Source organism: Hyaena hyaena, unplaced genomic scaffold (assembly GCF_003009895.1).
Source record: "Hyaena hyaena isolate Hyena2069 unplaced genomic scaffold, ASM300989v1 scaffold_807, whole genome shotgun sequence".
In the NCBI taxonomy this organism is placed as follows: domain Eukaryota; kingdom Metazoa; phylum Chordata; class Mammalia; order Carnivora; family Hyaenidae; genus Hyaena; species Hyaena hyaena.
In genome coordinates, this window is record NW_024081441.1 from 60182 (window position 1) to 72852 (window position 12671).

At 35.9% G+C, this 12671-nt stretch overlaps 1 protein-coding gene across 1 annotated transcript in view; it reads right to left on the reverse strand.

Annotated features, from left to right (window-relative positions):
* The window catches only part of LOC120221761 (doublecortin domain-containing protein 1-like), a 73906-nt gene that overhangs the window by 17532 nt on the left and 43703 nt on the right, over positions 1-12671 (reverse strand). The window contains exon 9 of the mRNA XM_039219321.1: positions 12153-12271. Coding sequence (XP_039075252.1) covers positions 12153-12271 — 119 coding nt within the window. The remainder of the gene's footprint in view (positions 1-12152; positions 12272-12671) is intronic.

The window sequence follows — 12671 nt, forward strand, 5'->3', positions numbered from 1 at the left end:
GTTCATGTTTGTGGTGGTGTCTCTGGTATCTTTGTTCCTTGCAACCTTTCCTTCAGAGCATCCCCCTCAGGATTTCTTGTAGGGCTGGCTTAGTAGTGACAAATTCTTTCAATTTCTGTTTATTTGGAAAGGTTTTTATCTCTCCTTCTATTTTGAATGACAGGCTTGCTGGATAGAGGATTCTTGCCTGCATATTTTTACTGTTCATCACTTGGAAGATCTCCTGCCATTCCTCTCTGGCCTGCCAAGTTTCAGTAGATAGGTCTGTCACCACTCTGATAGGTTTCCCTTTGTATGTGAGGGCCCTTTTCTCCCTATCTGCTTTCAAAATTCTCTCTTTGTCCTTATATTTTGCCATTTTGACTATGATATGTCGTGCAGAAGATCGATTCAAGTTATGTCTGAGGGGAGTCCTCTGAGCCTCTTGTAATTCCACATTTACTTCCTTCCCCAGGTCGGGGAAGTTCTCTGCTATAATTTGTTCCAGACTCCTTCAGCACCTTTCCTTCTCTCTTCGTCTTCTGGGATTCCTATAAGGTCTAACTGATTCCTAAGCCAAGAATCTCATTCTCAAGTTTTCAGCAAATGTAATTGCTGTTCAACTTCAGCATAGTGTAGGGATGAGGGAGGTAATAGGGGAGTTAGTCTTGCTGGAGATCTTTTTATTTTGTAATTAACAAAGGAAAAGAGAACTTTAAAAATAAATTTTGGGGGGAAGTGCCTGGGTGGTTCAGTCATTTCAGTGTCTGACTCTTTTGATTTTGAGTCAGGTCATGATGCCAGGGTTATGAGATGAAGCCCCTTATTGGGCTCCCTGCTAAGTGCAGAGCCTGCTTAAGATTATCTGTCCCCTCTCTCCTGCTCACATTCTCTCATTAAAATTAAAAAAAAATTGACCTAGGGTCCTGAACTAAAATTTATGATTATAATAATATTTATTATCCAAGACAACAACACAAAAACTAAGAATTTGAAGTTTTTGATGAAGAATTTGATGAATAAAGTGGGATACAGAGAAATGAAGTGAGCTGGTCAAAAATCACAGATCTAGGTAATATCAAATAGGTACTAGAACCCAGAGCATGCAACTTTCAGTTCAACATCTTCTCAGTTAGATTGGAAAACTACAACACAAATTACTTTGTGTTACTTGAAGATTAAAAATGTAATTAATAGTTTAGGCTCATTGATTAGAATTTGATGGACAATCTTAGTGACCTAAAACATTCTGATATGAGGGGCGCCTGGGTGGCCCAGTCAGTTAAGTATGTGACTCTTGATTTTGGCTCAGGTCATGATCTCACCATTTGTGAATTCAAGCCCCATGTCAGATCTGGGCTGACAGTGAGAACCTGCCTGGGATTCTCTCTCTCCCTCTTGCTGCCCCTGACCTCTCTCTCAAAAATAAATACACTTGAAAAAAAATCCACTTTGTTATGAACATAGTTTTTTACACAACTGTGTTTATATATTCACTAAATAGTTTCATGCTATACAAATTGTCCTGAGGTGCTGAAAAACCTCATATTTCAACCACTAAATAAAGAAACAATACAAACAACATTATTGCTGGTCTTTAAGGCTGTCAATGTCGAACTTACAACTATAGTCCTTTTAAATATAATAGATGGGGCTCGTGAGTGACTCAGTCGGTTAAGTGAAAAATCTTCATTTCAGCTTAAGTCACCATTTCACAGTTAGTGAAATTTAGCCTCTAGTTGGGGCTTGCTTGGGATTCTCTGCCCTTCCCTGTTTGCACACTCTCTCTCTCTCTCTTTCAAAATAAATAAACTTTAAAATAATCACAGTAATAATAATAAGTGACTGCTGTACTGTTTTGATGGAAATGTGCTGGGTTTTGATAAAATGTAGATCATTTTAATGTGGAATAGCTATAACTCAGAGCCACTTTATTGCTTACAGGCAATTCCTCCTGTTGCATAAATCTTTGTGAGCATATTTCTTCAAGATAAATAAAATGGAAAATGATAATTTTTCAAAGTGTAAGACTTTGTAATTGGTAATTAATATGCTGATGCTAACTGTCAAAACCTGTAAAATTCAAAATTTTGTCTTTGAATTATAGTGTTGACTTGAGGATGAATGTGATTGTACAAACATAAACTACATCAATTTCAGCTTTGATATTCTGCATTTGTTGCATCTTTTTCCCAAATAATAATATAACTGGAGAGATGTTCACCAGATTGTCAACAGTATGAGGGCAGACACCACGTGTCCTTGGAGCTGAGACAGTCATGATAGGAGAATAAAGATATCTTTAAATAGATATGTGAATAAAATGTCAAAATGTCATAACCCTAAAAATAATAATAAGGCCATTATGAAAAATGCTTTAAATTTAATATATGGCAGTTTAGGTGATCTTCTTAGTGAGTAGCTAAAGATATAAATTATAACTTGGTTAAGAAAATACACAATTATGAAAGAAATACAAATTTCCTAGCATTTGTCAAATTTTATCACAGCTAAAATTCTGCTCAAGAATTACCTTGGAAATTTTGCAAACAACATGTAGTTTTATATCATATATGAGCCTTGTGAGCTTACTAGTAGTTTGTCTATCAGGAGTCTTTCTCTACATATATCTATAAATGTCACGTTTAGATTTTGTTACCAAAGTTATAAAAAACAAACCTCTCATGTGGTGCCTACAGCAGGCAAGATGAGAAGATATCATTCTAATATACAATAACTTCTTTAAAAACTAAAATTCCTACAGGGGAACCTGGATGGCTCAGCCACTTAAGTATCTGACTCCTGATTTAGGCTCAGGTCACAATCTCATGGTTAGTGGCATCAAGCCCATATCAGGCTCTATGCTTATAGTGTGGGGCCTGGTTGGAATTTTTTCTCTTCCTCTCTCCCTGCCCCTTCCCTGCTCACACTCTCTCAAAATAAAGAAACATATAAAAAATAAAATTTCTACAAACAAAAGTGCATCTGTTCATCCAATATGCAATGATATACTCATATGGGACTGAATTAGAAAAGAAAATTTTCTCTTCTTGGTGAACAAGCTAAAAATATATTTATTTATTTTTTATATTTTTAAATGTTTATTTATTTTTAAGAAAGAAAGAAAGAGCACAAGCAGGCACAAGCAGGGGAGAGGCAGAGAGAGAGAGGAGACACAGACTCTGAAGAAGGCTCCAAGCTCTGAGCTGTCAGCGCAAAGCCTGGCCATAGGGCTGGAACTCATGAACTGTGAGATGATGACCTGCATTGACGTCAGATGCTTAACCAATTAAGCAACCCAGGTGCCCCTAAAAAGATTTTTTATAGAGAAACAAAAACAAAATTTAAAACTAGCAATGATAATATCAATAATGACAAAAAGAGAGGAAAATGAGGAAGCATTATTCCATCCAAGAATCAAAGTCATAAATATCATGACATGTTCTAGGCTAAGGTTGAGAGACTTAAGTTCCAGTCCTGGATCTGACATTAACCAGATTAGATACATGACCTTTCTAGAATAGTTCTAGTAGATTTGGAGTATTTTATTTTATTTTATTTTATAGAGCACGAGCTGGAGAGAGGGACAGAGGGAGAGAGAGAGAATTCTAGGCAGGCTTCATGTTCACTGCAGGGCCTGAAGTGGGATTCAATCCCACAACCCTGGGATCCTGACCTGAGCCAAAATCAAGAGTCAGATGCTCAACCAACTGAGCCATCCAGGTGCTGCTGGGCTTGGAATTTCTCATAAGATAATTATATTATTGTTATTATCACAACCACCACCATCACCACTGTTACTACTTCTACTGGTAAAGCATGCTTTGGAATAGATGCTCTTTAGAGTCTTTCCTCCTCTGAAAGCATACAACTTCCAAGACTAGTCACATACTCTCTCTCCTTCCACAAGTGAGGAAATAACTATCTGCCCTGGGAAGCTTACTCATTGTAACTCATTGAGTATGCACATGCATTATACTACTTCTATTGGGAATCTATAAAACATGTGTACACACACACACACACACACACACACACAAACTTTTTTCTTTGAAATATGCCATTTATCAGAGGGTAGAGGCAAGAAGGCAGCCCATAACTGACAGTTCAGTTAGGGGAAATTTCCTAGGCTAAAATTCATTATTTCCCAGTTGACTGTAAGAAGGACTATCATTATGCTTCACAATTACAAATCTATTTTCCCAGACAGCTTCAAACATCTCTGGTGTCTTCCAATCCTACCCAGACCAAAAGTAGGATCCATAGAGAACAAAGGGATTTCCCCTCCATGATTCCTAACACAGTAGAAATAGAGATAAGAAATTTCATCCATTCATCCAGCTGTGAAGTTACACATAGACAATTTTTTATTTGATTTTGACATTTCTAATAGTGTTATCTATATGTTTGAATATTACTTACATGTCCAATGCATAGTAAATGGTCCTTTCTATATTCTGCGGTTTGTCATTCTGCTTTATTCTAACTCTTAGCCTCCTAAACTTCAAGACTTGACCAAAGAGATGATCTTCAGCCTCTCTAATGACCTGGTCATATGCTGCCTGTTTACCTGTCTTTTCATCTCTGCACCTAGCACTACATAGCTACACTTGCTGGTTGTAGTTAATGGTGTCCTTAGAGTAGTGTTTGTTTAACCTAGTCTAGATTAATATTGGCCAGTTATCACTCCATTTCCAGTAAGACCTAAGCGGGGAGAAAAAAAGTAGATCCAAAACACCATAACTGAAAGATTAACATTGAAATAAGGAAGACCGGAAAGATTATCAGTCATGTAATAGAAATGAATAAAGCAGGCTAGAGCTAGTGTGAGAGCTATTACTGGGAACAGTGGAGAATGTAGCAAACTGGAAGGTTTATGTTCCATCTGAATCTGTCCCTGCATGACTGGTGTCATGAGATGATGAAAGTCCAGTACTGCCCATTCTTCTGATATTTTCAAGAAAACACAGAAATATGTAAGATTTTGTATAAAACCTCCTTATTTCTATAGGCTCACAACTAATCTAAAAAATGATAATAATGTGCAGCCAAACAGTATCTATGGGTCCCTGTTTGTTTTCTCCATAAGCTAACCTCTGTGTGTGGAGGTATGAGTGTGTGCGTGTGTGTGTGTGCACGTGTGTGTGTTGCTTTAATTAGTATGTGAATTTGACACTAAAAGCCAGATCCTCCATATCCACATTCTTTAAAAATGAAGCAAAATAAAGATTAAATGGTGGTCTTATCAAAGGACTTTGATGCAACTGGTTCATAAGATGTCCAAAATATCTTTTAGAAGGAAGCATCTTTGACTTTAAGGTTTATGATTTTTACAATTTTCTATGATTTTCAGATCACTTGGCAATGACATCATTGGTCTGCCTTTCAACCACTCATGGTCAGATGCACATCACAGAAAAAATATTAAATACAATATGTGCAAGCACTTGCTATATTGAATAAGAATAAGATGAGTGACACCAAATGAGACATAACTGAACTAATGAGGCATGATATGTTTACAGTATTTTCTATGAGCTGTCAGGTTGCTACTTTAAGTGCTAGTTCTATTATTTTTTATTTAAAAGACTATGTCTTGATTCATAGCTTTTATTAAGATCATATTATACTACTTAGGAGAAAAGGAAAAAGATTGTCTCTAGAAGTTGTATGAGGATATTTACATTATTTAAAATAAAATATGGTTGTGTTTTAAAAAACATGAGCCACACAGTCACTTCAGATACTCTGGAAAAGATAAAAATACTTGAAAGTATCAGAGGTGAGGTGAATGCTAAAAATCTTGGTCCCTGCTGCTTTCTAAAAAAAAAAAAAAAATGCAGCTTCACAGTGAGAACTTCTAGTTTTCCAAATTTTCTACTATTTGCTTCCATTTTGTAATAGATTTTGCTTCTCAGATAAAAATCAAATTGCATTAATGTAAAGGGAAATAATCTTCATTTGCATAGGGACCCTCCCTTCTTCTCACTCCCACTGCCTTTCCTACCATTCTCCTCCTCTCCCTGTCTTTTCTGTCCTTCCTTACTGAATTAAACCAAACCTTTTCTTGTAAATGGAGATTTTTAAAAATTTTTTAATGTTTATTTTTGAGAGAGAGAGAGAGAATGAACAGGGAAGGGACAGAGAGAGAGGGAAACACAAAATCCAAATCAGGCTGTAGGTTCTGAGCTGTTAGCACAGAGCCTGTCCCAGAGCTCGAACTCACAAACCGTGGGATCATGACCTGTGCTGAAGTTGGACACTCAACTGACTGAGCCACCAAGGCACCCCAGAGATATTTTTCAAGTTAAACTTACTATAGGTTTTTAAAATCATTATCTCTTTTCTCATTCAAGCTCTCTTCCCCACAGGCAACGAGGATATCAAGTTTGTGGCTTCAATTCTACCCAAATCTGTGACCATTCTGGCCAGAGTAGGAAGTAAACCTCAGCGGGGTAAGGCCAGATCAGCCCTAATTTCAGAATCCAATAAGCCCAGGGAGACCTCTGGGCATGAAGAGCATGTTCTTCAAGCTATATATAACCTTTCCAAATACCTGCCATTTTGAGTTAGACCACTGATAAATTCTTTCACCGAGAGTGGTCTTCCCTCACCATTTTCCTCTGAAGTAAGCACTTAGTCATTTTTCACCCCCCATTTAATTTTTTTGTCTGTTCTCCTAGTTTGTCCTTTTGTAGTTCTAAAAAACAGGGGTTTTTTTGAGAAATAATCAACATACAATATTGTAAAATATTGTGCAACTAACAGGCACATATTTGAAGTGTAAAATTTGACAAGTTTTGAAACATGTACATGCCTGTTAAAACATCACAACAATCAAAATAATGAACATACCCATGTCTATCTCTACCCCCCCCAAAAAAAAACACCTGCAAAGTTTCCTTGTGCCCTGTTTTAATCTCATTCTCCTATCCCTCCCCATCTTCCTATCTTTAGGCAAGCACTATTTTACTTTCTAGATTAGTTGCCATTTTCTAAAATTTATACTCTCCCTTTATGATTTTCCCTCAATGTAATTACTTTGAGATTCACTGACAAATTCAAGAATTGGTTCCTTTTTATCGCTGAGTAATATTTTATCATATAGATACACCACAATTTATTTATCTATTTACTTATGGATGTACACTTGGGTTGTTTCCAGTTTTCACTTTTGGCTTTAGAAATAAAGCTGCTATCAACATTCATGTACAAGTTCTTTGTAAGGATATCAACTTTCATTTCTCTTGATTGAATTTCTGGAGTGAGATGGCTTGGCAATAAGGTAGATATATATTTTACTTGAAACATGTATATATCTGCATATGATCATGTATATATGTATATATTTTAGGAAAGTAGCAACTCTTCCAAAATGATAACCATTTTACATTTCTGCCAACTAGGTATGAGTCTTGTAGCTGCTTCACATCTTCCCAACACTTGTTATGGTCAGTCTTCTAAACATTAGACATTCTACTATATATTTAAAGTGCTTCATTGTAAATTTATTTTCCATTCAAATAATTATTAACACCTTTTAATATGCCAACTGTATCTCTTACTTGTTAAAATATTTGTCCAAATCATTTATCTGCCCATGTTTTCTTGAGTTGTGTATTTTTCAAACATACATTATTTTGCAAGTATTTTCTTTCAAAGAGCAGAAATTCTTAATTTTAATAGAGTCCAATTTATCAATTTATATCTTTTTGGATCATGTTTAAGAAAGTTTTGACTAATACAAGATCAAGAATATTTTCTTCTATTTTCACAGTTTTAAGGTTTTATATTTAGGTCTATAATCCATGTTGAATTAATTACTATATGTATACAGTATGACAGGCATGGATCAAAGTAATTTTTTATTTTTATTTTTTTGCATATGGATATTTAATTGTTCCATCACCATTTGTCAAAAACATTCTTTCTCCAATGAATTTCCCACTTTCAACAAAAATTAATTGACCAGATATGTGTGGATCTATTTAGGGATATTCTATTCTATTCTATTCATGTAATTGTTTACTTCAGTGCCAACAGCACACTCTTTTAATAACTATAGTTTTATAATCAGCCTGTGGCCAGATTAAATAGTTCTTCCAATTTTCTTCTTTAACAAAATTATTTTGCTCATTTTAGATCCTTTGCATTTCTGTGTGAAGTTTTAAATCAGCTTGATAATTTCTATTAAAACAACCTGTCAGGGTTTGAATTGAGATTACATTTAAATCTATGGAGAAGGGCTCCTGTGTGCCTCAGTTGTTTACATGTCTGACTTCAGCTCAAGCTATATCTCTCAGTTTGTAGGTTCAAGCACCACATAGGGCTCTCTGCTGTCAGCTCAGTGCCCCCTTCAGCTCTGTTCCCTTCTCTTTCTGCCCCTCCTCCTCTCTCTCTGCCTCTTCCCCCTCCCTGCCCCCTCTCTATGCCCCTTTTCTACCCTCCCTCTCTCTGTACTCTATCCCATTTCTCCTCCCCCCCTTTTCTGCTCTTTCTTCCCCTTTCTCTGCTCCTCCCCATCCCACGCATCCATTCTCTCTCTCAAAAATAAATAAACATTAAAAATAAATAAAATTAATATATGGAGGAGAATGGACATCATGATGATATTGAGTCTTCTAATCTATGAACGTAGCATATTTTTGCATCTATTTAGTTCTTTAATTTCATTTAGCAATGTTTTTTAGCTTTCAGTGCAGATGTCATATACATATTATGTCTGATTTATCCTTAAATATGTCATACTTTTGATGTTATTTTATTTTATTTTATTTTTTTAATATTTTTTATTTATTTCTAGGAGAGAGAGAGAGACAGCATGAGCAGGGGAGGGTCAGAGAGAGAGGGAGTCACAGACTGAAACAGGCTCCAGGCTCCGAGCTGGCAGTCAGCACAGAGCCCGACGCGGGGCTCGAACCCACGAACCGCGAGATCATGACCTAAGCAAAAGTCGGATGCTTAACCGACTAAGCCACCCAGGCGCCCCTTGATGTTATTTTAAATGGTGTTTCTAAATCTCAGTTTCCAAAGTTGCTTATTGCCTGTATGTAAGAATGCAACCAATATAAGTATATTGATTTCAAGTCCTCAAACTTGCTAAACTCATTTATTAGTTCTAGAAACTTTTTGCACATTTCATAGGATTTTCTACATAGGAATCATGTTATCTGAAAAATAAAGATAGTTTAGCTTCTTCAGTTCATATCTAGATGTCTTTTATTTCTTTTCTTGTTACACTGTCTAAAAGTTTCAGTGCAATGCTGAATAGATCAGAGTGGACAACTTGGGTTTTTTTCCTCATGTTTCTTTGTGCTTGGAAGTTTTTGAATCTCTCAGATTTTTTCAAAAAATTTAGAAATCTTTCAGATATCATTTCTTCTAATATTTTTTTGTTCTCTACTTCTTCCCCTCTGAGACTCTAATTACTCACAAAATAGGCATTATAAATTTTCTCATATCTGACCGACGGACTATTCTCTGAAAAAAACAGGCAACAAACTCTTTGACCTCAGCCACAGCAACTTCTTACTTGACACATCTCCAAAGGCAAGGGAAATAAAAGCAAAAATGAACTATTAAGACCTCATCAAGATTAAAAAGCTTCTGCACTGCAAAGGAAATAATCAACAAACTAAAAGGCAACCAACAGAATGGGAGAAGATATTTGCAAATGATGTATCAGATAAAGGGTTAGTATCCAAAATCTATAAAGAACTTATCAAAATCAATACCTAAAAAAGCAAATAATCCAGTGAAGAAAAGGGCAGAAGAATAGACATTTTTCCAAAGAAGACACCCAGATGGACAACAGACACATGAAAAGATGCTCTACATTGCTCATCATCAGGGAAACAGAAATCAAAACCACATTGAGATACCACCTTACACTGGTCATAGTAGCTAACATTAATAACTCAGGAAACAACAGATGTTGGTGAGGATGTGTACAAAAGGGAACCCTGTTGCACTGTTGGTGGGAATGCAAACTGGTACATCCACTCTGGAAAACAATGTAGATGTTCCTCAAAAATGTAAAAATGAGTGATGGGCATAGAGAAGGGTACTTGTTGGGATGAGCACTGGGTATTGTATGTAATTGATGTAGCACAGGAATCTACTCCTGAAGCCAAGAGCATACTGTATACACTGTATGTTAGATAACTTGACAATAAATTACATATAAAATTTTTTTTCTCCCTGGCTTTTATCGTGAATAGTTTCTATTGCTATCTGTTCAAGATCATTAATATATTCTTCAACAATGTCTAATCTTCCACTAGTCATAGTATATTTTTCATTTCATACCTTGCAATTTTTATCTCTAGAAATTTGATTTGAGACTTTTTATACCTTCCACGTCTCTATTTAACATGTTCCATTTTTCCTTTAATGTCTTGAATATATGGAATACAATTATAACAATTGTTTTAAGGTCCTGTGCATTAATTCTATATTTTATGTCATTTCTGGGTCAGTTACAGTTGATTGACTTTCTCTTTATTATAACCGTGGACAATGTCAGCTGAAGCTTTTCTGGTTCCATGTTCAGTGGCTTTGGACTTGCCATTATCACTGGAAGGTGATTCTTGGTTTGTCTCCAGTTTACAGTACTGATTCTATCCCAGTTATCCACTCCATATACAACACCACATCAAATTGGGAATTGCTTTAGGTTTGTGTGCCACTCCTTAGGAACCATATGTTTAGCACCCTGCTAGCACAAATAGTTTGCTATGATGCTATGATGCCAGCATGCTTTCTCCATCTCCTTTCTGCCTAGGTTTCTATTATAATTAATATTACCTATTCCTCCACTGAGGTATTTACTACTGCACATGGCCCTCATTAGCAATTTCTTGAATGGATTTTGATCTATATGCAGTGTTGCCTTGTGGATAAGAGTGGGTTATAGTGTTTGACTGCTTGAGTTTTCATTCTTCAACCAATTAGTAGGCATGACCTTGAGTAAGTGATTAACTTCTCTGTACTTCATTTTCCTCATCTGTAGTAATAATAATGATAGCTACCTTATCAGGTTGTTATTAGGATTAAATATGACAATAAAATATAAAGGAATTAGAATAGTGTCTGATTCAGAATTTGTTACTGTTAGAGTAAGAGGTATAGCTAAGATTTACACCAGGGAATCTGATTCGGTAGACCACATTCTTAATGGTTATGTGATATTCTTTTTTTTTTTTTAATGTTTTATTTATTTCTGAGAGAGAGAGATACAGAATCTGAAACAGGCTCCAGGCTCTGAGCTGGCAGTCAGCACAGAGCCCAGTGCGGGGCTGGAACCCACTAACCCGAGATCATGACCTGAGCTGAAGTCGGATGCTAAACCGACTGAGCCACCCACGCGCCCCTCGTTATGTGATATTCTAATAACTGTTGGACAATCTGCTTTGTCTGTTAAAGAAAATATCCCTTCTATATTTGTTGTTGGGCTGTTGTCTTTGGTGCCTAAGTATCCTAGTTCTGGTTTCAGCCCAAAGCACATTTTACTCACCCAAAAGTAGTTGGATAATAGTTTCCTAAGTTCTAAAGTACAGTAGGACTTGTTTTGTCAATGCTAGGTGAAATCGAAAGGCAAATGAGCAAGAAAAAAAAAGGTTTCTAGGAAATAATATTTCAAGACTGTTGGTGATAAATCAACTTTCTTCTCATTCCTAATTTTTTATAAATCCATTTTCATTTTTAATTTGATTTTCCCAAGTCAGCAAAAACAAATAAAAAGGAGACTTGCTGCCCTAAAAATCAGCAATTTTTTGTCTCCTCAATTTTCTTTCACAGTTCAATATCTTAAATTCAGAAGATTTAGAAAAGGTTAAGAATACATACAGAACATTAAATATTTAAATTAACAACCAAAATGGATATAAAGAATGAGTTCCAATAACTATAGAGTAGAGCAGCAGCTTGTCTACAACATGGGTACATGTTGAACGCCAACATTTCACTTTTAAAAATACCTAAGAAATGCTACCAAACTAAGTAGCATACATTTTCAGGCTTATTTTAGATAGGAAATTAATATTGGTATTATGAACACAAATTTAAACACCTAAGGACTATTACATGTAAGCTGGGAGCCATCATGATTTGACTGCTCAGAAATCTTGAAATTAATATTCATTATTTTGAGCTAAATAGCTCATAAGCATTACCTTTTCCGTAGAATTAATTTATATCCTTCTAGTGATGTTCCCTCGGCAGTCTTGACTCTGATTGGGTGACCAATAGCCAGGCAGCCCTGCGTTATCGCCCGGCTCAGGATCATTCCAGTCTTCCAATGAATAGAAAGTGGGGGAGAAAGGTCTAAATAAGTTAAAAGAACCAGAAAATTCAACAATGTGTCACAACTAGTGAGGTCATTATGCCTGGATAAGCCTGGATATTAACAGTTGCTGAAAGTGAAACACTACCCACAAGTTAGCAGTCAGCAAGCTCTGCTCAGAATCAGTGATCTTCTGTCCGACAAGGGTGGCATTTTACAGTTCAGCGCAAAATAAAACAGACCCTGATATCTTCATTTGTCCTTTTTTTCTGTGCATATTTCACAGGGCAGCAATTTGGGGTCCATCATGTGTCACTTGTTATAGTTATGACTACAGAGCTTATGTGAAATATGTATGCACAGAAAAAAAAGAGCAGTGAACTGAAAAGATTGAAACAAATCCTTAACC